The sequence below is a fragment of the Furipterus horrens genome, unplaced genomic scaffold (assembly GCF_987537825.1).
Source record: "Furipterus horrens unplaced genomic scaffold, mFurHor1.1.pri manual_scaffold_13, whole genome shotgun sequence".
Lineage (NCBI taxonomy): Eukaryota > Metazoa > Chordata > Mammalia > Chiroptera > Furipteridae > Furipterus > Furipterus horrens.
This window is the reverse complement of record NW_028327183.1, coordinates 52,171,047-52,195,271: the sequence shown is the minus strand read 5'-3', so window position 1 is coordinate 52,195,271 and position 24,225 is coordinate 52,171,047. Positions and strand designations below refer to the sequence as shown.

Sequence of the window (24,225 nt, the reverse complement as noted above, 5' to 3'; positions counted from 1 at the left end):
CTGTGACCATCATTATTATTCTCTTTAAAATGATCTACATTCATTTTTTCTTATATAGATTGTACATATTCCTAAAAATGTATTTGTACTTCTCTGTTAACTGGAATCTGGAGGAAGGATCTCAGTTGTAGCCATAATGGGTGGGCACTGGGGTCATGGTTTGTGTTAAAGAAAGAAATAAAGAAGGAGAAAGAGAGAGAGAAAGGAAGGAAGGAAGGAAGGAAGGAAGGAAAGAAAAAACTGTGTTCCAACACAAAGATTTCTTCTGCAGGGAGGGGGAGACTGAAAAGGACAACATGGGTTCAGAATATGGTCTGGGGGACAGGGAAGACATGGTGAGCGCCACTGTCTCCTACAGCCACTCTGGACTTAGGACGACAGAATAACATCACCTGTAGGGCCTGTGTATGGAGGAGAGGTGAGCACTCACCACTGACTCGAGGATACCGCAGATCTCCAGGATCGCTTCTGAATATGAGGTTCTGAAATTCAGGAGCCGCTGACCCCTAACCTGCAGTGTGAATGTCAGAGCCATGTACCCACACTCTAAGAGACAAACAGGTTTCAAACTCATCTCAGTGGATGGGATCACAGCCTGTCATCCAAAGGGTGGGTGAAGGTGCAAAGACCCAGCCCAAGTTACCGAGGGTCTCTTGAGGGTTATTCTCCCTGTAGGAATCAAAGAGGAGGCAGACAAATTGCAGCTCAGACTCAGAGGAGGTTCCAAGGGGCAAAGGGTGAGTGCTGTTACATTTTAGGGAAATGGGGGTGAATAATGATAATTGCACCAATGGAATCAGCAGCTTCAACAGATCCTCCCTGGTCCTCAGTGCACCTGCCCCAGTGAGGGATTCACAGCAGTGGTACAGATTGTCCTTAAATCTGGAGCCAGAATCCTGGGTTGGAATCCAGCCTCTTGAATCTGACACTTGTCTGCTCTGTGAAGTTAAGAGATCTACTTCATTTCTCTAATGCTGGATTTTTGCAACAATTTGATATTAGTTTTGACTTCTCAGGTTGTTGTGAGAATTAAAAGAGAAAATGGTCAAAGAGCTAACCCCGGCATCCTGACAACAAGAACTCAGTTACTTTTATTGATTTTTAAAAATATTTATTTATTTAGTTAAAGAGAGAGGGAAAGGGAGGAAAGAGGAAAGAAACATCAATGTGTGGTTGCCTCTCACGTGTCCCAACTGGGGACCTGGCCCGCAACCCAGGCTTGTGTTCTGACAGAATTGAACTGGTGATCCTTCGGTTCACAAGCTGGTGCTCAGTCCACTGAGCCACCCCAGCCAGGGCATTCAAAGGCCAAGGTAAGTGCCATCTTTATCTCCATGTCATATTCTGCCAACTAAGATTCAGGGAGCTTTAGCTAGTCACTTGGAGATTCCCAAGTGGAGACTTCACACTGAGACCTCAATGCTACAACACCTGCCTCCCCGCCTCATTTTTTTCTCAGAAGCACCCTAAAACGCAGGTCCTTGTGGGAATTGGGGGAGGGGGGCAAGAAGAGTGCCTGGCCTGGGAATGCCTTTGCAGGCAGAAGTGGGCATTGCCCCAGCCCAAGCAGGCTACAGGCACAGCTGCTGTTCTGCAAATGGGCACCTTAGCTCTAGACTTCCTCCAACAGCTCAGAGATGGCAACATACCTTATACCTATTTCACACAGGAGGAAACTGAACCCAAGACCTGAGGAAGGGCCCATTTCTCTGTGAGTCCCAATAATATTCAGAAATCTGGGGTTCAGATCCGGGTGTCTGACCCAGGGCATGGGGATACTAATCCCTACCCTCCTATTTCCCTCTGCACTGGGCTTTCAGACTCCAAAACATCCTGCCCATCCTGATGCCATCTGGCACCCTGAGAGTTCTGTTTCGACCAACGAACTCCCATGACAGGAGACTAAAAAAATGAGAGAACTCTACAAAGCAAGAGTTTATTGTATTATCAAATGTCTAGATTTCTGGATTTCTGAAAGTGATGATGAATGTTAATAGTGCAAGTGAAAATTAAAAGTGTCCATCTCACTATGCATAGCATAAAATAAAGAAAAAGTATTAGAACATGCTATTCTAACACAGAAAGCATTTATCCCATAAAGCAAAAAGGCACAAAGTGAGTGAAATTTCAACATGCATCTTCACTGTTTCACTGTCCTTTTATTAAACTGCTAAAACTCATATCAGATTAGGCAGAACATATGATCAGATATTTTACCAAAGATACAGACATAGCAAATACACATCTGCAAAAAGGCTTACTACAAATCCTTAGGGAAATACAAAACAAAAAAACAAACAAAAAAAAATGGAGGTAGCACAACAAATTATTAAAATTTTTAAAATAAAGAGCAATTGACCAAACCAAATATTCTTATGGATGTAGAGGAATTGAATCCCTCATAAACTGCTAAAAGAATTCAAAAAGGTACAATCAGTTCAGATCACAATGTGCTAATCTCTTTAAGTTAAACATTTACTACAGTCCAATTTGGACATTGCATTATGAGTTTAACAAATGTAAATGAAACATATCCACATAAAGAATTAAACACAAATGTTTGTACCAGCTTTGGTTTTTGTTTCCTTTTTTTTTTTTTTTTCTGAAATTTTATTTATTTCTAAAGAAAGGGTGAGGAAGGGAGAAAGGGAGAGAAACATTGATATGCAAGAGAAACATCGATAGGTTGCTGCTCACACACACCCAACGAAGAACCTGACCCTGCAACACAGGCATGTGCCCGGACCAGGAATCGAACGGGCAAGGCTTCAGATTGTGGGACGACACCCAACCCACTAATCTACACCAGGCAGGGCACCAGCTTTGTTTCTAATAGTCAAAAATTAGAAATAACTCAATGTCCATAAATAAACGAATGGATAAATTCATAGTGACATATTCAACGATAAGACTATTTTCTCAGTAAAAAAAAAAAAAATATATATATATACATACATACATATATATATATATATATGAGCTAAGTACGCATCATAGATTACAGCAGGAGAAATAATTTGATTCCTATCATATAAATCCTAGAAAATGCAAAGTTATGTATTAAAATAGAATATATATAACAATGGTGACTTGGAGAGCTGTGAAGGGCAGGAAGAGAGAAGTCATAAAAGGACAAGAAGTAAATACAGTGACAGATATGATCAGTACTATGACTATGTTGATGTCTTTAGTTTTATGCCTAGGTCAAGAATCGTGAAAAACTATACTTAAAATATAGTATTTTACTACATGTATATTATAACATACTAATGCTTATTTAAAATGGTCTGAGATTTAAGAACATTTACATGTCCAACACTGGAAAATAGATTCGGAATCTCTATATTCAATCCACATCCTCATACCCTCTAGGGGTCAGTCTTGTCTCAGTGACAGCAAATAGAGCAAACACTAAAAAGACATTCACCCAAATCAATAGGAACGCTGACTGAAACACAAAAGCCACATCCCTAGGCCCTGGCTGGGTGGCTCAGTTAACTGGAGCACCATCCTGTACACCGAAAAGTTGGGTTCAATTCCTTGTCAGGGAACGTACCTACATTGCAGGTTCAATTCCCAGTCAGGGTGCATACAAGAGGCAACTGATCAATGTTTCTCTCACATCCATGATTCTTTCTCTTGCTCTCTCCCTTTCTTTCTCTCTAAAATCAATAAAAACATATCCTCAGGTGACAATTTTTTTAAAAAGCCATACCCCTACATTACGGGTACACCTTTTCTTTGTCTTTGATTTCCTGCCTGGTCACCAATGGTCTTACATGAACATCTGAAAGGCCACAGAAATCTTCAAAATTCTCAATTACAACTTCAGCCTTGTCAAAGAAACATGCCTGGAGATCCTCCGATTTGTTTATATGCAGTCTCTTTCTCAGAAATATTTCTGGGTGTACTTTGAAAAGATACACATTCCATCTAGTTAGCTGCAGTCTCCTTTAACCCCTGTAACAATCATGGTTTCCTCAACCCCTCTGGCCCTACAACTGTTACCAGACACAAACTGGCCCTGAGTAGGCCTGTAGTGTATGGGTCCTTGACTTTGTGTAGGGGAAATTTCACAACATAAGTCCAGGTGATTTAGAGAGTATGTTTTTTAAGGCTGGGAACAGTGAAATAAAGGAAGGACTTAGGGTAGAAGTAACAGGAGAATCTAGGTGGTGCTCTGCTTTGGCTTCCTAGAAACATGATAGGAAAAGTGAGCCAAGGTGGGGCTGCTGTTAGCTCACTGGGAAGTCAAGAGAATATGGGGCCTTGGAGACTGGATTAGGGAGTTAGCCCAGTTAGAGCTGCAGCTGCCCACTGCTCCCCTGGCTGCAAGTCTTGTGGGGACCCTTAGAGTTTAGGAGGAAGTAAAAAATTCATGCATGGGCGAGTTCTAGAGTGAGCCCTCCCTGAGTCTTTGTCCTGAGAGCTTTTTATCTCTCTTCTTCAGGTGAGGATCTTAGGGGAAGGTTTCAGCAGAATATTCATTAGCTTTTCAGATGCGTTTTTAAAAATATTTTATTTATTTACTTTTAGAGAGGGGAAAAGGGAGGAAGAAAGAGGAGAGAAACATCAATGTTCGGGAGATACATCAACTGGTTGCCTCTTACACTCCCCCAGCTGTGGACCTGGCCCGAAACCCAGGCATGTGCCCTGACTGGGAATTAAACAGATGACCTTTCAGTTCACAGGCCAGCGCTCAATCCACTGAGCCATACCAGCCAGGGCTCCAGGTGCATTTTTAATATGTCGATTTGTCAAAATGAGCACATAGTGGGGCTTGGGAATATTCTTTGGTTTGTTATACTTTTATTTTTGGTCTGTCTGGCTCTTAATATTTTGTTTTAAATTTGTTCCCCTGACTTCATCTGTCCTTGGGTTTAACTGGCACAAATAACATTAATTGGGTTTCTGTTCTCTATTTTCCCAGGCCAGGGAGATTTAAGCTATATATTCTTCGGTTAGGGAGGAGAGGTATAAACCATTCACTCTCTAGTGTCCTCAGTTAGGAGAGATAAGGTCTTGTGATTCACCAGCTGGCTATAAGTTGTTCAAACTGTCTGGCTTTGTTTAATCTTATCTCAGTTCCCTCATTCCACTTGCCCAGGAATTTTCCTAGATTCTTACTATCCTATCACACAACCAATGACCATTACCCATGGAACTGCAGATATTAAGGCAGATAACCTTTGCAAGTCCTGGATAAAACATTCCTTTCAGAAGTACTTGCATCCACTGTGAACAAGGTAAAAATTCACATTGCTCCAAAAAGCACTTGAGGTTGTCACACCTGCCTCCTTGTCAAAGTGATCTCTGAGTCTCCTAAAACTAATAGCTTCCAGGCTTCACATGATAACTAGAGAGCCCACAGTCTCTGAGTTGGATATGAGCAGCAATGCAAATCTGGCAAAAACTGCTGAGTTAATGTCTGCACTATATTGTCCCCTTGAAGGTAGGGGTTTGACCCCGAAAAAAGGTGTTCACCTCTTCATGTTTGTACAGCCCAAATCTGCTTATAAACACCCGACACAGTAAACAGAACATCCAAGATTAAAGGACTTAGAAAAAAAAAACAACTTCATTATTTTACAAACAAAAAAGACATGGACCTGGCTCTTCTAGTGTTGGGTGACTTTAATGCTGGAAATATTCACCACAGGTTGTGGGGAAAGCACATCCCTGAAAAAGGTAAGCTGCCACCTGAACTCACATGATGATCTCTAGGGGCCAACACTAGGTCAGGTTCACATTGCAACTAGTCAGAATGAAGGGAATGGAGATCCCCTAAGGGTTCAGTGTACTCCTAATTTTCTCCAACAAACCAGAAGAAAAAGTTATCTTTAGTGAGCAAATTATATGGTGACCAATACAAACTGTAGAAACCTGCTAGGTGGTAGTGGTAAAATAGCTTTGGCCACAGAAGTATGCAGTGACATCGATCTGGCAAGCATCCTGGGCAGGTTATATAGGGCAACATAGACACACAGCTAAAATTGATGAAGAATCTCCATACTGTTGGCATTTGGATGTATGAGATTCAAATCAGACAAACAGGGCTTCACAGAGCTTCTTACACTGTTATTAATGCAGAACAAGGAAAATGTACATTTCCTACTCTAAGACTTTCCTCCAGTGTGAACTCTCATGTGCTGTGAAAAAATAAAATTGTAGCTAAAAGATATGCAACATACACTGCACTCATAAAGCCTCTGTCCTGTGGACTCTGATAACAAAGGTTATGGCTATGAGTACAGGATTTCCCACATTCACTGCACGCATAAAGCCTTTCTCCAGCATGAACTCTCTGATGAGACAAAGGCCATAAATCCCGGCAAAGGATTTCCCACATTCACTACACTCATGAGGCTTTCTTTTCTTAATAAAAGCCTTTTTTATTTAGTGAAGAAAACTATCAAACATATGCTCATTGTTGATTCCTTCCCCCATCAGAGTCCAAAGTCAAAGGCCTATAGGCTGTTCTGCAGGTAGAGATTTAAGAAACCTTGAAAGTTCTTCATATCAATAAGCACAGCTGCTACTGTGGGATCTTCCCTCATGGCTGCCATGCTGAGCTGAAGTTTTGGAGTGTGGTCTACACATTCATTTAACTCCAGTTTCCAGCCCTTCAAACCAGGGCCAGAACAGGCAATCAATCATAGAAAGTAAATTTCCACCAGAGAAGAGGTTGTCTTCTTATTGGTCAGAACCTCCTCCAGCTTGCCGAATTCTTTAGAAAAGTCTTTTAAGCCAGAAATAGTCTTCCTAATTTTTACCCTTAATAAAACTTCTACCTTAGAAAATAACTCAAAGACCACCTTTTGACATGCTTCCTCATAGGGTTCATCTGACAACAGCTTCTTCCATGGATATGCTTCATCAAGGTATTCACAAGTGATCAGTTGACCCTGACAATTTTCCAGAACTGGCACCAAACCACTCAGGCTTATTTTTTCAGGTTGATATTGATGACTTCACATTTGATTCCCTTGGCCTTTAGAATGAGAAGCGTCCTCTTGGTGAATGGGCAGAACCTCATGCTGTAGACACGGATCAGGTCCTCTGGGACCAGCCCTGAAGGCACACTTTCCTTTTCCAAGGCTCTTAGCTGACACTCCAGACATTGTGGCACAGCCTCATAAGGCCTTTCGTCAGTATGAACAGTCCAATGATAACAATGAACAAAGCCACTGGTAAAAGATTTCTCACATTCACTGTACACATAAGGTTTTTCTCCAGTGTGCACTCTGATGATAACAAGGTTATTGAAAGTGATAAGTAATTTCCCACATTCACTGTACTTGTATCGCCTTTCTCTTCCATGAACTCTGTTGATAATAAAACCCAGAGATTCTGGTAAAATATTTTCCACATTCACGCCACAAAAAAACACTGTCTTCTACTACAAACAGCTTGGTCTGGAACAGGTGTGTGGTTGCAGCCAACTACTTTCTTACATTTTTCCTGGTTTAAAATTTTTTCCTTCATTGAAAATACATCCGATACGTCAACATTTCATTTGGCCAATCCCTAGTATGAATAGTTTGTTGTTGGAGATGCCCTGACCTGGTAAGGATGTCCTGCCCAACTGCCCTCCAGGTAAAAAGTTTCTGGGACAGACTGAAATTGCAGCCCTTTACAAGTGACATCCTATCCACAATTCTTATGAAAGGTTTCTCTCTCTTATGCCGCTCCTGGTGCTGGTGACACTTTGCATTGAAATAAAATTGTTGTGCACATGCCCCACATCTCAACAGTTTTGGGCTGTGTTGTGTTTCCTGATGCTCAATCAAGTGGAAAATGTGTTTCAAGACTGGCACACAACTCTCACAGGGGTGGTTCTTCTAGGAAGACTAAGCTCCCTTGGGATTCTTTGTGATTTTCCTAGAGAAACATTCTCTTCAAAGGGCACTTCTACATCCTCTGCTCCACAGCAGCAACCTGAACAGAAAACAAAAACAAAAACAAAAAAACGCTGGTGAAATACATGTTGACCTTATAAGAAAAGGGTAATCTCATCACAAATTCCCATCTGTCACACCTAGGCATGATTCTCCGCGATGATTTTCAGACAAGTGAGTTAAACTCTGAGGAAATGAATGTTATACATTACTGGACCCCAAAGGTCAGTCAACGGCAGAGACACCACCAAGGAAGAGAGACAGGATTTACTAGTTGTTCCTCTGCAAATGGCTTCCTGCAGGACCTGCCCTGCTGGTGATGTGAGGCTGTGTAGAATAATCTGAAATGAACTCAAACCCATAAAAATCAATTGTACTAGAGCATATGATGTTCAAGGTCAATATCATGATACGTGTGCACTCCAATGGTCTGCAGGCATGGACCATAGTTGGGAGTGCAGTAAAGAGGAACCTGTAAGCGAAATGTTTCAACTTCAAAGCTCAGAGAGGTGAAGATTATCCGAGGGCTGGAGCCTGAGTAGAAATGCTAACTATTAGAACTGAGTAGTTGGCAAACTGTCAACAATAAGCAAAAGCAAGTAGATTAAGGTGTGTGAATGGCAATGGTAAACAAACACTGGTAAACAAAACAGGTGCCTAACTATGACCTTAAAGCCTTGGCATCAAACCCGCACCAATTGCCATTCATCAATATAATACACCTGAGCCAAAACAGCCATTGATGGAGTCCTGATGCTCCTGTGGTACAGAAATGACCCTTCTCCTTAACTTCCAGTTAAGCTAATACATGAGATACAGATGATCAATGTTCGTAGAGAGCAAATGAAGAGATAAATGACAAGCACTATAATAAAGCAACAGAATACAAAACAAACCACAGGAAAAAGATCTACGTGACATCAGCAAGATGGCAGCATAAAATACAGGAGTGCTCATCCCCCTTCCCAGAACAAGTAGCTACCCATGAACTAAAACAGCTCTTTAAAATGGTCATAATAGTCTAATTAAGACAACCAGCAACAAAGAGGAGAGAAAAGGAGAACTGGACAGAAACTATGACTGGGAAGACTGGGTGAACAAACATATTTGAAGATAACTAGGTTCCAAAACAAAGGTCAGAGGTATCTTTTAGCTATAGAGCTCGCATTAACTTTTACCCTAGTGGCCTGTTCTGTGAAAAACCCTGTGAAAATTTGCTATTAGACATCACAGAAGCCCTTGTGACATTTGTGAACTTTCCACACTTTACACATAAAGTTTGTTGGCATTAATTGCAAAAGAAATCCCCTTCACCAGAACCTAGCCCACAAGAGAAAAAAAATCATTATTTCCCAGCAGTACTTCCCACCAAAGATTTCAAAAGCACAGTTGTCATTGCAGAAAAATGCTGCCGTAACCAATGAGAACCCCTACATTCTTTATTGTTAAGACCTCAGCTTATGGAGCACCAAGGAGGCTAGGTGGCTGAAACTGTCTCAAGACCAAAACACAATACCCTAATCCAGCCAACGTCCTTGATTCCACATGCAGATAAATCTAGTTCTGAAGCCAGAATTGGTCCATGAGGTTGAAAGGAGCAACTGCTTCATCAAATATGTAGACATTACCAGAAGACTAAATCAAATACTAAAAACAAGGACACCATCAAGAGAATATAATAATTTTCCACTAATCAATACCAAACAAATAGAGATGTACATAAAGCCTGATTAGATATCCAAAAAATTTTTTTTAAGGTTTTATTTACTTACTTTTAGAGAGAGGGTATGGGAGGCAGAAAGAGAGGGAGGGAAACATCACTGTGTGGTCGTCTCTCACACACCCCCAACTGGGGACCTGACGTGCAACCCAGGTATGTGCCCTGACTGGGAATTGAACCAGTGACACTTGTTTAACAGGCTGACACTCAATCTACTGAGCCACAGCAGCCAGGGCTGACCTGGTGCCTTTTAAAGGGATTGTGTTGCTTAGGAAGACACCACTGATGGCAAATGTCTCATAAAAAATGGCTGAGACTCAACCTCTTCTGTGAGAAAAGCCCACCACCCATGACTCTAGTAACTGGGCTGTAGGGACATTGGCTTGTATAATTGGCTCCCATGTCAGGAAATTTGGAGTAAGGATCTTAAGTTGTGGCCAGAGTGTGCTGGGCACTGCAGTGAGGGTTTGTGTTCAAAATTATGTTCCTACACAAAGTTCCCTGGTACAAACACAAGGAGACTGGAAAAGAGTACATGGGTCCAGAACATGGGTAGGGCTGCAGGGAAGGCATGGTGTCATCCAGCCAGTATGAACAAAGAGGACAGAATCACACAGTAAACAGGTCCCCTAAATGATATAGTGAACACTTGACCAATGGGATAAGAATCCTGCAGGTCTCCAACATCATTTCTGAATATGATGTCTCAGTGTACACATCTAGCTGTCCCAGCTCCTTCAGAATGAATGTCAGAACCATGTACCAACACTTAAAGAGTCAAATGGAAGCATACCATTCACCACAGTGGATGGGATCCAAGCCTGTCACACAAAACGTGGGTGAATGCTGAATCACCAGGGTCTCCTTAGTGGCAAGCCCTGTGCTAAGCGCAAAGATGAAACACAGTGCAGCTAAGGCTCAAATAAGTTTTCCCTGGAGTAACCTCTGGAGATGACACAGATGGTGTTCCTATGAAGATTGTGGGGCAGACTATGAGCACTCTGGGATATCAAAGGAATTAGGAGAAAATCATGATAATTCCAGCAATGGAAACAGCAGCAGCAGCTGAGCCTCCCTGGCCATCTGCCCAGGGCTGAGGGCTTCACACGTCAGGGAGAGATTGTCCCCAGTTCTTGAGGCAGACTCCCTGGTTTAAACCTAGCCTCTTGAATCTGACACTTTTCTGTTGTGCGACTTCGGAAAATTCACTTCACCTTTCTGATCCTTGATTTTCCCCCAAAATTCCTAGAATGTTGTAAAACTTAAAGAAAAAACACTTAAAAAGCAAACGCTGGCATACTAGCGCTGGTAAGTTTCCAGTGTTTTGTTACCTCTATGAATCCTCACAGTAGCCATAGTTAGCACCTTCATTACTGTCATATTGCCAGTGAGGTAAGTTTCAGAAAGCTCTAGAGCCATCCAGAGATTCCCTCATGGGGAGTCCACACTGACACCTCAGTGCCCTTAAGACACCTCCTCCATGTAAGGGGGTCTTTGTGGACTGCAGCAGAGCAGTGGGTTCTGAGAAGCTCCATTTATTTTTAACAAGCATCTGGGCAGGAGGTCTCAGGGGAGTCTGGCCCGTGGCTAGCATGAAGGCTGGTGATATAATCAATGAAATGGACACGAAGACCTGGAGCAGGACTGTTTTTGATCCTTATTTTCCACAGGGGAAATGAGGGGTCCAGAGAGTGGATTCTTTGCCTGTCATCATGGTGACTGTCAGAGACCTGGGATTTAAACCTAGTTTGCATGGAACAAGGTATAAGGAGTCTGATCACTGATCTCTGATCTCTTCTCTTTTGCTTCTGGGACTGCTTTGGGTTCAACAAATACCCATTCATCTTCATACCACTTGGTGCCGCTTCATGTCCTGCTTTAAACCCAACCCCGGATGATAGGTCACAAAAATGGGTGAACACTAAAAAGCAAGGCTTTATTATATTACTAAATGTTTGAGCTCATAAAAACGATGCAGTGTATTAATGCAGATTCTTTCAAGTGCATGATATGTGCCTATAACATCATGCATACAAAAAAATTTTTTTAAATAACTTTCCAGTATTGAAAACAATTATTTCAGAAAGCAAGAGTTATATCCGTTACTCAAGGAATAAAAATGAATGACGTTGCATTGTATCTCTGTTGTTTCACTGTTCTATTTGCTAAAGGAGAGTAGCCCAAATTCATAAAAGAATAGGTAAATCATATGAGCACACATTTTACTAAAAAATTATCAGTACAAATACACATCTGTAAAAATGCTCATCATGAATCCTTCCGAAAATGCAACTAAAACCGCAGAAAAAAAGCACAATAAATTTATTTAAAGAGTTAAAATTAATAAAATTTAAACAAATCAATAGTTTGCTAGGCTGGCAGAAATGGACCTATAATACACCACTGTTAAGAAAACAAAAAGTTACAATTGGTTTACATAACAATTTGTTAGACTCTTTAAAAACTTTAACATTAACACTTTGAATGCCATATGTAATTCGAAATTTGAATCAACATGAGAAAAAGTTATATCAATATATAACCTGAGGTACAAAAAAAGAAAACAAAACATAAAATATGAATTATTCCATTGTTATTTACATTTATAGCCATTGAAAAGAATCACTGGGAGCAACGCTGGTACTTTTGGGAAAATTTGTCAGCATTGCTCACAGCGACGTTGGCACTCAAAGGGTTAAACATATGAAAAATGTTCACACTAGGAGCATTCATATAAAATTCAACTCGGGTAGCTACTCAGTTTCCTTCAGTGTCATTGCACTGAACAAGACAATAACACATTCCCTAAAATCTAAGCACTTATAGAGTATGAACTATTCAATATCAAGAGGCATAATTTTATGGCTAAATAATTTCCCAATTTCACTTCACACTTGAAGCCTTTCACCAGTGTGAACTGATAACAGAGGTCATACCTACTGGTAAAAGGTTTCCCGCATCCAATGCACACATAAGGCCTTTCTCTTGTGTGACCTCTCTGATGATAAAAGATATGGCTTCAAGGGTAAAAGATTTTCCAATTTTTGTGCTCAAAATACCTTAGTACTATGTGAACTCTCTAATGACAGTGAAGGCCATGGCTACTGGTAAAAGATTTTTCTATTCCCAATACTCAGAAGGCATTTTTACAGTGTGAAATCTCTCATGATGATGAAGGTTACCCATATGGACAAAAGATTTCCCACATTCACTGCACTCATAAGGCCTTCACCTGTGTGAGCTCTGGTGATAATGGAGGCCACTGCTACTGGTAAAAGATTTTCCACATTCACAACACTCATAAGGTCTTTCTCCAGTATGAATTCTCTCATGAAAATGAAGTTTCCTGGTATTGGTAAAAGATTTCCCACATTCATTTCACACAAAAAGCCTTTCTCCAGTGTGAAACCTCTCATGATAACGGAGGCGACATCTAAAGAAAAAGGATTTCCCACATTCATGGCACACATAGGCCTTTCTCCAGTGTGAACTCTCTCATGATAACAGAGTTTACTCCTACTGGTAAAAGATTTTCCACATTCATTGCACTCATAAGGCCTTTCACCTGTGTGAACTCTGATGGTAATGGAGGCCAGGACTGCTTGTAAAAGATTTTCCACATTCACTGCACTCATAAGGCCTTTCTCCAGGATGAACTCTCCGATGTTTTCCAAGACTACTGCTTGTGATAAGACTTTCCACATTCACTGCACTCATAAGGTCTTTCTCCTGTGTGAACTCTGTCATGACAACAGAGGCCATATATGGTGGTAAAATATTTTCCACATTCAGAGCACACAGAACACTGTCTTCCATTATGGACACCCTGGAGCTCTATGAGAGTGTGCTTACAAACAGTGGCTTTCTTGCATTCTCTCCAGGTGTCATGATTTTTTCTTCCTTGAAAAGTCACTCCAAACATAGAAATTTTATTTGGCCTGTCCCTAATATGAGTAGCTTTTCGCTGGAGATTTTCTGAGAAGTTCTTCCCAAAGTCTTTGGTAATAAGACTCTTCCTTGATATGTGAAAATTGCTGCTCTTTGCAAGAAAGACTCTGTCTGTTCTGCATAAAAAAAGACTTCTTACTCACGTGCTGCTCCTGGTGCTGGTGAGAATTTGCACTGAAATAAAATTGTTGTGCACATGCCCCACACCTCAATGGTTTCTGGCTGTGTTGTGTTCCCTGCTGCTCAACCAAGTGAAAAATGTCTCTCAAGATTGGCGCACAACTCTCACAGGGGTGACATTTCTGAGAAGACAAAGACACCTTGGGATTCTTTGCCTGTGACACTCTTACAGAAATGTTCTGTTCAATGGGTGCCTCCATATCCTCTGCTCCACAGCAACATCCTGTACACAAAGAAATGCTAATGAAGTAATGTGGATCTTATAGGGAAGGGTTCATCTCATTATAAATGTCCATCTGTCACATCTAGGTAGATAATATAGAATGATTCAAGACATGTGAGTTTGGCTCTGAGGAAATGGCTGTTGTACATTGCTTAATCATTAAGGTCAATAAATGGCTATTGGACATTACTCAATCCTTAAGGTCAGTAAATGGTGAAAACTTCACAAGCATAGGATGGAACACAAGGAAAAGAGGCACGGTCTCCAAGTGGTCCCTCTGCCAATGGCATCCTGCAGGAGTGTTTCTGCTGGTGACATGAGGCTAGGTAGAAGAATGGGGATGTACCCAAAGCCATGAAAACCAACTGCAGCAGAACAGATCCTGTTCAAGGTGAATATAAAGATACGTGCGCACTGTAATGCACAGCAGGCATGGATCACAGTAAGAGAGCAATACAGAGAGACCTGTGAGAGAAGTGGTCGAGGTGCAAGGTTTACAGAAGTAAAGATTACTCATTAGCTGGAAGTCTAAATAGAAATAATAATTCCTAGAACTGACTACTTTGCAAAGTGTCAACAATGAGAGAAAACAAGTAGATTAATGTGTAGGTACAGGCAATGGTAAGAAAACACTGTTATTATAGCCTTGGTTCCCAGCTATGATGAAAGTGCTAACGTCACATCTTCACCAATAGTCATTGACCGAGGCAAGGCTCCCTCTGAGCCTACCCTGCCATGGATAGAGTCATGTACCTCCTGTGATGCACAAAAGAACTCTTCCCCTTAACACCCAACTGAGTCATTACGTGGGATGGGACGCAAGGAAAAGGCAACCCAACTGTAGTAGGAAACTTCAATACTTCCTTTTCAACAATCAGTAAATCATCCTGATCAAAAAGCAAAAATTAAAATACTCTTTAGAGCAAGCAAAGATAAAAGACATATACAAAACATTACATCCAAATGCAGAATACAGGTTCTTTTATTAACTTTTTTAAAATTAGAAGTGAAACTGCTAGATCATAGAGAAAGCACATGCGTTATTTTTATTTTTTAAAGATTACTTATTTATTTATTTTCAGAGAGAGGGGAAGGGAGGGAGAAAGAGAGGAAGAGAAACATTGATGTGAGAGAGAAATATCAGTTGGTTGCCTCTTGCACGCCCCTAACTAGGGACCTGGCCTCCAACCCAGGCATGTGCCCTGACTGGGAATTGAACCAACGGCCTTTCGGTTTACAGGCCGGTGTTCAACCCACTGAGCCACACCAGTCAGGACAGAATACAGATTCTTCTCAAGTATATGTGGAACAGTCTCTACATAGATCACATTAGGTCAAGTATCTTTTCCTGGTGCAATGGTATGAATGTAAAAACGAATTTCAGTGTCAAAAAAGCTGAAAAATTCACAAATATATAGAATCTACATTAACACACTTCTGAAAAATCAACAGGTTGAAGAAAAAAGTCAAAAGAGAATTCAAATTAATCTAGAGGCAAACATAAATGAAAACACAAGCTACCAATGATTATGTATGAGGTGAGAAAACACAGTTCTAAGCACAAATTTTAGAGATGAATGCCTACATTAACCAACAATCTCAAATAACAGCCTAAATCTGTACCTCAAAAAATGAGACAAACAAGGATAAACAGAGGCCAAAGTTAGTAAAGGAAAAATACAATACATATTAAAACAAATACCACATATATGGGGGAAGGCATAGTCTCTTCAATGAATGCTGTCAGTAAAACTGGATATTCCCAACCACTCATAAACATGAACTCCAAATGGATTAAAAATTAAATGTAGGAGCTAAATACCTACATATCTTAGAAGTCAATTAGAAAAAAGCTGTGTGAGATTTGTGTCGGCACTTTCTGGATATGACACCAATATAATAGCCACAAAAGTAAAAATAAACAATCTAGATTACACCTTACAAAAAAGCTTCTGTAAAGCAAACAAAAATGAACAGAATGAAAATGAAATCTGTGGGATGGGGAAAATATACAGTTATCCATTGGAAATGCTGTGGGCTCGGGTGAGAATACCACGATAGAGCAAATTTCACAACGTGACATGTTGCATAAATTTTTTGATTTTCAGTGAATAATAAAGTTCGAGTTACACTATACTGTATATTAAGTCTCTTAATGGTGCAATAGCAGTATACCTTTAAAAATGTACACAACTTAATTAAAAATATTTGATTGCAGAAAAATGCTCAATATATACTAAGACTGCTCAAAGAGTGGTGACAGTAGACTTGCTGAATGCAGGGTTTCCACAAACAAATTTTGTAAAAAGAACACAAAATATACAAAGCACAATTATGCGAATACAAAAAGACAAGTACATATATCTGATAAGACATTAATATAAAAAGTACACAAAAAATTGTAAAGCCTCATTAGCAAAAATAAACAAGATATGGCTATAACATATGACTATAACATGGACTTAGGATATACAGATATTTTTCAAAAGAACATATAAAAAGGAGCATCAGAAATATAAAAATATGCTTTTCCTCATAGGAATTACAGGAATTGGCTCCCTGTAAGACTATGTACTTCAAATCCTGCCCATTGTGGGTTCAGTACGACAGGTGCTGAGACTACAAGGAGAGAAGAGGGCAGTGCAAAGAAACCAGCCCTACCAAGAACAGTAACCACCAAAAAAACTGGGGAAGCAAGCAGCACCTACAGTCCACATGTAAGGACAGATCACCCCTAGGAAAAGGGGCAGAAGGAAATGCAAAGCCTAGTCCAGGTCACTGTGTAGCGTGAGGGTCTTACCCAGCGAGGACTAAGTGCAAAGTTCTCCAGCATCACATCCAGGTACAGGCATCTCTGAGCTTCATCAAGGAGGTGCCATTCATCCAGGGAGAAGTAGATGGCCACGGTCTCAAAGGTCACACCAGCCTGTCAGGGTTAATACGAATGACACAAGAACAGTGTCTCTCTGAGAACCCACAATCCTACTCCTCATACATCTTCCCCATGCTCCTCCTCCTCCAGGGCTTCCTACCTCAGAGGACATACAAGGCCCTGGGGCCAGTGATGCTCACGAGCCCAATCATTACTGTTACCGCCCTTAGCAGCAACAGTGGGGGGAGGGGGAGGAAATAAATGCCATGCCTGCAGAGCCTCATACCTTCCTGCCAAGCAGTTCCACTAAGTCCCCCAAATCATCCCTCCAACACACAGTCAAACATAGGCTTATGCTGCACCATTATGTCCTCACACCAGGTCCCCAGGACCTTCTGCTCACACTTCCTCAGGCCGTGCACACCATTGTGGAACGTCTGCCTCCTTCCCATCCTCACACCCCAGGTTCACTCCCTCAGCTGTGCCACCTTCCTGCTCCACACTATGGGGATCTCTCCAGACTCACCCATGTACTTTGTATATGGTATACAGAGAGTGCTCAAATAGTTGAAAATGTTTAGTACAACTGCAATCCTGTTAGATCCCACAGCTAGATGAAGCCTCCGATGAGGCTCTGAAGGCCTCCTTGACTGCCTTTGATCTTTGCTTCAATGTTAGTCGCCCAGAACCACACGTTAATTTCAAATATGAACAACCCCATTCCACTTCTGCGCTGCAAAAGGCACAACATCCTCTCTCCACTAAAACTTCCGTAAGTGCTCAGTCCAATTTGTTTCCCATTCAGACACAGTGACACCCAAAGATGACTACATTCGCCCCAGACATCATCTACCAGCAAGACGGAAACACTCCATATCCCATCAAAGTGTACCACCAAGTTCTGATGAGTCTCCATGGTAATAAACAAGCAGGAGCTTTGTTCTCAAAGTCATCTCTCAATCACTCTTCTGCCTTCAGAACCCTAATGTCCACTCATCCCACAGAAGCCTTAGTCATCTGGGAGATCACCCTCTTTCCCACTCTGTTGCCACTATCACTCTCACTAACCTGTGTTTGTGAGACTTAGCAACCCCATTCAAGTGACAAAGAAGGGAAACCACTCCTGGGCAGGCACCGTAGTCTTTCTGACCTTTGCCACCAAATCCTGCACTCAGTCCTAAAGATCATCTTAACTCTAAACTGATCCACACAAGAGCAACCTTTGGGTATCTCCCTCCTGGATCCCTCTCCAGATTTCTATACATGGGTATCCAGCTGCCCACCAGATTACCCAACTCACTGTTCTCTGAAAATTATCAGACTCTTCACAGGGCCAAAACAAACTTCTTACACTGCCAAGAAAAATGGTCCTACCACCAGCTTCCTCAGTCGATGGAGTGTCCATCACTTCAACTGCTAAGACCAAAACTCCTAAAATCATCCCCATCTCCTCCCTTTTCCTGCATCACCTACAGTGTCTGAGAGTCTACTTGGCTCTTCTTTAAAAATTGACCTAGAATCCAAACTTTTCCCCTAATCCCTAGGACACAATTCTGGTCCATCAGCACTCCTCTGGATTACAGCAGTTGCTTCTTCCCTGCCTCCCTGCCTCCTGCTCTAACCCCACAACCTGTTCTCCACTGCTCAGCCAGATGGAACCCGTTACACCCAGGGGAGACCTACTCCTTCCTCTCATCCAAACATCTCATTCTCCCCCAAACAGGTGCAGAAATGATCAGTCGGCCCCTTCACAGGTCTGATTCTAGTTGCCTGCTGTTTGTTTTAAACACACAAAAATGGAGACCTGAGGTACCTATTCCCCGCTCCGTGGCACCTCCGAGCACTTGCACAAGCTGGTGACTCTCCCCGGGTTAACCTTCCACGTCTGTTTACATGGTTGTAAACCAATGCAAGCACCTTCGTGTTACCTGAGCCCGCACGCAGGACACAGGTTTGGGGGGATTTGTCGAGTCTTCAGAGCCAAGAGCCGGAACAAAACTAAGGAGAGTCCCAGGACACCATAATCCCAAACCTATATGGTTGTGTCACCACCAGGGAGAGCCTCGGACACCCTGTCCTTTCCTTGTCTTGTTTGAGTAAGTGGTTTTGCGTCCTTCAAAAGCTGTGGGAAGACGCAGACCACCACCATTCAGCCCCAGGTAAGCACGTGTCCTCCGTATCCGTGCCCAGCCCCGGAGGCTGGTGACCTCCGGCATGCTGTCCTCTGGGACTCAGTTTCCCTGACTGCCTTAGGCAGCTCTGTGAAATTGCACAAGGACTCAACCCCCTGCGACGACTGTCCTCATCACCCCGTTCCAGTCCGTTCTCTCTGAGCAGGATTTAAAAAGCTTGGAAACGCTAACCCAACCTGAGTCCCTCTTTCACAACCTTCCCGGCCCCAAGGCCCCGCATAACGGCGGTACAATCCCTGTGCGGCTCCGTCAGGAGGTGATTCCGTCTCCGGCTGTTTAACGCAGACAGAAGCCCAGGTTCCCGGGTCCTCCCGGGCCAGCGGCCCCTGCTCTCGTTTACGGGGCTCCTCGGCCTGTCACTCTCTCCCACCGCGGTCGGACGTGTCACCCAGGAGCGCTCCCTGGGCCTGGACGCCGGGGCCAGAGATGCAGGACGTGACAGGCGCCCCGCACGCGGGGCCGTGGGACTCGGGAAGGTGAGGCGGTGAGGGCGCGGGGGACGCGCACTCACCTCAGCCGGGCGCCTCAGCGCGGCCGCCACCATCCAACTCTGAGGGCGGAGCGCGGCGGCAGCGGCGGGCGAGGAAGAGGCCCCGGGCATGGCGGTCCCAGTCGCGGGCCCAGCGCCGGTCTCCGGGGCAACGTCGCCGAGACTCAGACCCGTGGCTGTGTGGCGGGGACCGACACTCTGGGGCCTGTTCAACTGGACTCTGGGAATATCCTCCGGACCGCCTGAGACAAATCTGACAGAAGACGAAATGCCCGCCAGGAGGACTACCGAAGTCCCGCCCTACGGAAGCGGCCTGCCGGAAACGCCTTTTCTGAGCCTTCATTGGCTCAGTGCGGTGGCATGTCACGCCCGGAATTCTGGGTAATGTAGTTCCTTCACTCCGGGGCCGGATTCTGCATTTCCTCAGCTGACTGCCGGAGTGGGTCAGATACCCCAAGAATACACGAAATGTACCAAGTGCCCGCTCTCCCCAGTGGAGATCATTGGCAGGGAACGTTTGTCTGTGGTGCACCCACGTGCTTCTTTTTACTGCAGGTTTTGCACATATTTCTTCAGGATCTGCTCGTTCTGACCACCAGGCATCCTGTTCCCTGACTCAGGCCATCTGGCATCTGGCTCCTTCATGCCGAACGTAGTTGGGGGAGGCTGCTCAAGTCCCTAACGCTATCCTGCCTCAGTTGGACAAACTATGTAAAGTTAAATGTCACAAAACCGACACTAATACTTAAGAGCACCTGTTCCTGATACAATCAGAAGTGTCAGTTCTGCTTGGGCAGCAGTGGGGCTGGAGTCAAAGCTGGATTTTATCTGGTGCCCCTGGTTCTAATTATACATTTATTGCAAACAGTGGAGACCATGTTGAGAACATCAAGGACATGCAAATATAGGCATTCCACTGAGACAATGTGGGCTGGGGTCCACACCAGCCAAGCAAATATGGCCATAAAGCTCAGAACAAGAACTTGTTGGTTCCCCAGTGCATATAAAATGTTACATTACATACTACTTTAGTACGTGTGCCAAAATATGCCATAATAATATACATACTTAATTTTAAAATACTTGATTTAAAAAAATGCAAGCTATCATTTGAGCTTTCATTGAGTTGCAATCTGACCTCCTAACATTGAGCTGGATGGTCAACAAGTTCTTTCAGGATGAAGGTAATTCCGGCAACTCACCTGCAACCTGGCATGGAAGCAACCACAGCTCCCCAAGACGTGGGTGAGCCTCTGAAGCAGATGAGATCATTAGTAAATGATTTTTGAAGCAATAAATCATGATGCCATGACTTTCCTTCACGAATTCTAAGTTTTTCTGCTCACACCTTACTGTGTACCTTTCTCACCCCGCTATATTTTCCTCGAGTTCTCATGAATGAGAAAGACTCACGCTTTGTAGAAACGAAAATGTCAGGGTAGCAGAGTTTTCACCAGAGCAATTACTCTAGTTAATTCTCCCATTTCTTAGAACTCAGTGTTGTTTAATTACCACCCATTGAGATTTACCTGTTCTCGGGCTTCATAAAGCCTTTTGTCTTCTAGCTGTTTAAGTAATGCTCACTTTATAACTCCATAAATCAACATCACCATTTAATCTCCTTATACCCCCATACCCCCAGCAATCACCACTCTGTTGTTCATGTCCATGAGTGCTTTTTCCTTTTTGTTCAATGCACATGCCCAAAGATGGTCCTTGTGGGCACTGGGGGAGTGACAGGTGCCTGGCCTGAGAATGATTCTGCAGGCAGAAGTGGGAATCGCTCCAGCTGAGGCAGGCTGCAGGCACAGCTGCTGCACTGCAGATGGGCACCTTAGCACTTGACTTCCTCCAACACCTCAGGGATGTAGACATACCTTATACCCATTTTACAGAGGAGAAAACTTAAAAGTCCAGACTAGAAGGAGGGGTATTTTGCTTGTGACTCCCAGTAAAAATTCACAGATCTGATTTTTAAATCCAGGGTGCCTGCCCCAGGGCATGGGGAGTCTGATCAATGCTCTTATTTCACTCTGAAATGAGCATGGGACTCCAAATATCTTTTCATCCTGATGACATCTGGTTCCCCTGAGGGGCCTGTTTCAACTAAAGAACCCCAAAGACAACAGACCTGGAAAGTGGGGGAACACTACAAAGCCAGGACTCATTGTAATATTAAATGTCTAGACTTCTGAAAGTGATGGACAATGTTAATTGTGTGGGCTAAATTTAAGTGTCCATTACATTGTGTATAACATTAGAAATTTAAAAACTATTAGAACATAGTATGCCAAAATAAAACATTTATTGCATTAAGCAAAAAAGGCACAAAATGATGAAAATACAACATGCACCTTTGGTCTTTCAATGTCCTTATGTTAAAGTTGCCAAAATTCACAGGATTATGCAGAACCTGTGATTAGATATTTTACCAAAAATACAGTGATAGCAAATACATATCTGAATATGTGCTCATTATAAAGGTTAAAGATGAACAGCCAGATGAAGATATAGAGACTGAGAGGTCTGCAAAAGCTCCCATAGGAGATTTTGTCCCCATGAAGTTAGGGTGCGTCGCTCTCCCCAGACTTGGATGTATTCACCCACAGTAGCTCTCTGAACTGACTTTCTATTGGTATGTTTATGGAGGCTTTGTCAAGTAAACTTGGTTGATCATCAACTCTATTTCCAGCCCCTCGCCAATATCCGGATGTGGGGTGTGGAGATGAATGTTCCAACCAGATTCAGAACAAAAGATGCTCCTAATGCTGTCATCACTTAGGAATTTATGGGGGTTTCAGGAGCTCTGTGCTAGGAACGGGGGCAGTGACTAGTATGTATGTATTTTCTGTATCTCACAAGGTCAAAAAGTCTCAGTAGGGAATATGCTAACTGACTCCATTTCTCTATTATTCTGTAAATGTGAAAATTACAGATACCAAGAGAACTGTGATGGCAAGGGTTAGGGTTGGGGAAAATATGTGACTATGAAGGTAGAGCATGAGGGTCTGTGATTTAAAAATTCTGAATTTCTAATATGAGGGTTTGTGATAACAAAAAATTCTAAGTTTCTAACATGGTGTTGGTTATGAGAACCTAAATATGTGATGTTTCTTAAAACTGCATATAAAAGCCAAACAAAAATTAGTGTGTCCTGACTGGTGTGGCTCAGCTGCTTGGGCATCATCCACAGAGTGAAATATCGCTGGTTTGATTCATGTTCAGGGTACATGTCTAGGTTGTAGATTTGGTCCCTGGTTGGGGTGCATATGAGTAACAACCAATCAATGTTTCTCACTCAAATTGATGTTTCTCTCCCTTTCTCCCTCGCTTACCCTCTCCCTAAAAAAAGGAAAAAAAAAGTGCATGTTAAAACTGGAGATACAAATAAATGCTGTAGTTAACAGCACTCCTCTCTTTGATATGCACTATGACTATGTAAAGTTTTTCCTTTGGGAGTAGCTACCTGAATGGCATTTTAAAAATCTCTAGCCATAGCTGGTGTGGCTCAGTGGATGGAGTGCCGGCCTGCAAACCAAACAGGTGCCAGTTTGATTCCCACTCAGGGCACAAGCCTGGGTTGCGGGTCAGGTCCCCAGGTGGGGGCGTGTGAGAGGCAACCACACATTGATGTTTCTCTCCCTCTCTATCTCCCTCCCTTCCCCTCTCCATATAAATAAATGAAATCCTTCAAAAAAATCTCTAAAATTTTTGTTTTCAAAATTAAAAGTTATAAAAACATTTAATGAACCATTTTTTATTGCTTATAAACTTGATTAAACACATCCAAATATGTTGTTATACTTATGAAATGAATAGATTCCATTTCATTTTCAAGTACTACAAGTCTTGAGAAATACACAAAATTGGAAGTAAAAAAATGTAAAGTTAATTGTATAATGAAATAGGCATAGACCACTCCTGTCTTGTATATATTAAAATTTAATCCATGGTGAGCGTAACTGCCACTGTTTAAAACATATGAAGTTAATGAATGGCAAAGCAAGTAGAAGTATGGCTGAAGGTATCCTGTTCCAATTGCTCCTGCATTATCTGTTTGGACTTATTACAGAATGCTTTCATTCAAGACTCCTTCTGTTCATTAAATTATCTGAGGTTTTGCTAGAGACCATCAAGTTTAATGTGTTTATGAGTTATTTCTGCACAGATTTCCTGGCAAATGATGAGGCACCATGTTACTGCAAATCATGCCATACTCACTGCCAGAAAAAAGTATTTGTCTAATGTGAACTGACATCTACTGAGGTCTTTTGGTCAGACGCTTTCCCACAATTAGAAATATTCATTTGTTCGTTCATGATCTCTGATGATCACATATGAGAGGGTTTATATTCACTAAATGGTTTCCTAGTTTGTCGCATTTATAGAATTTATGTCAATATACAATGTTTAGACATATAATCTCCTAAGATATTTTCATCAGGCTGATTGTATATGAGTTGTGTTGAAAACTTTTTGGATATGAAATATAAGGTAATCGATTGCCCTGGCTGATGTGACTCAGTGGATTGAGCACTGGCCTGTGAACTGAAAGGTCACTGGTTCAATTCTCAGTTAGGGCACATGCCTGGGTTGTGGGCCAGGTCCCCAGTTGGGGGGCGTGTAAGAGGCAACTGATTGATGTCTCTCTCACATATTGATGTTTCTCTTTCTCCCTCCCTTCCCCCTCTCTCTAAAAGTA

General features: G+C 42.4%; 1 protein-coding gene and 1 pseudogene across 2 annotated transcripts in view; both read right to left on the bottom strand.

Annotated features, from left to right (window-relative positions):
* LOC149995279 (uncharacterized) overlaps positions 1-13,322 on the bottom strand; it is a 165,027-nt gene extending 151,705 nt beyond the window's left edge. The window contains 1 exon segment of the mRNA XM_090259167.1: positions 12,851-13,322. Within this exon segment, the coding sequence (XP_090115293.1) occupies positions 12,851-13,322 (472 nt within the window).
* Positions 6,370-16,889, bottom strand: LOC149995278 (glutathione S-transferase omega-1 pseudogene; annotated as a pseudogene). Its single transcript, XR_016507711.1, has 2 exons — positions 16,770-16,889; positions 6,370-7,938 (listed from the first exon to the last, which is right to left on the bottom strand). The product of XR_016507711.1 is annotated as a glutathione S-transferase omega-1 pseudogene (transcript).
* Positions 16,890-24,225: the final 7,336 nt, after the last annotated feature.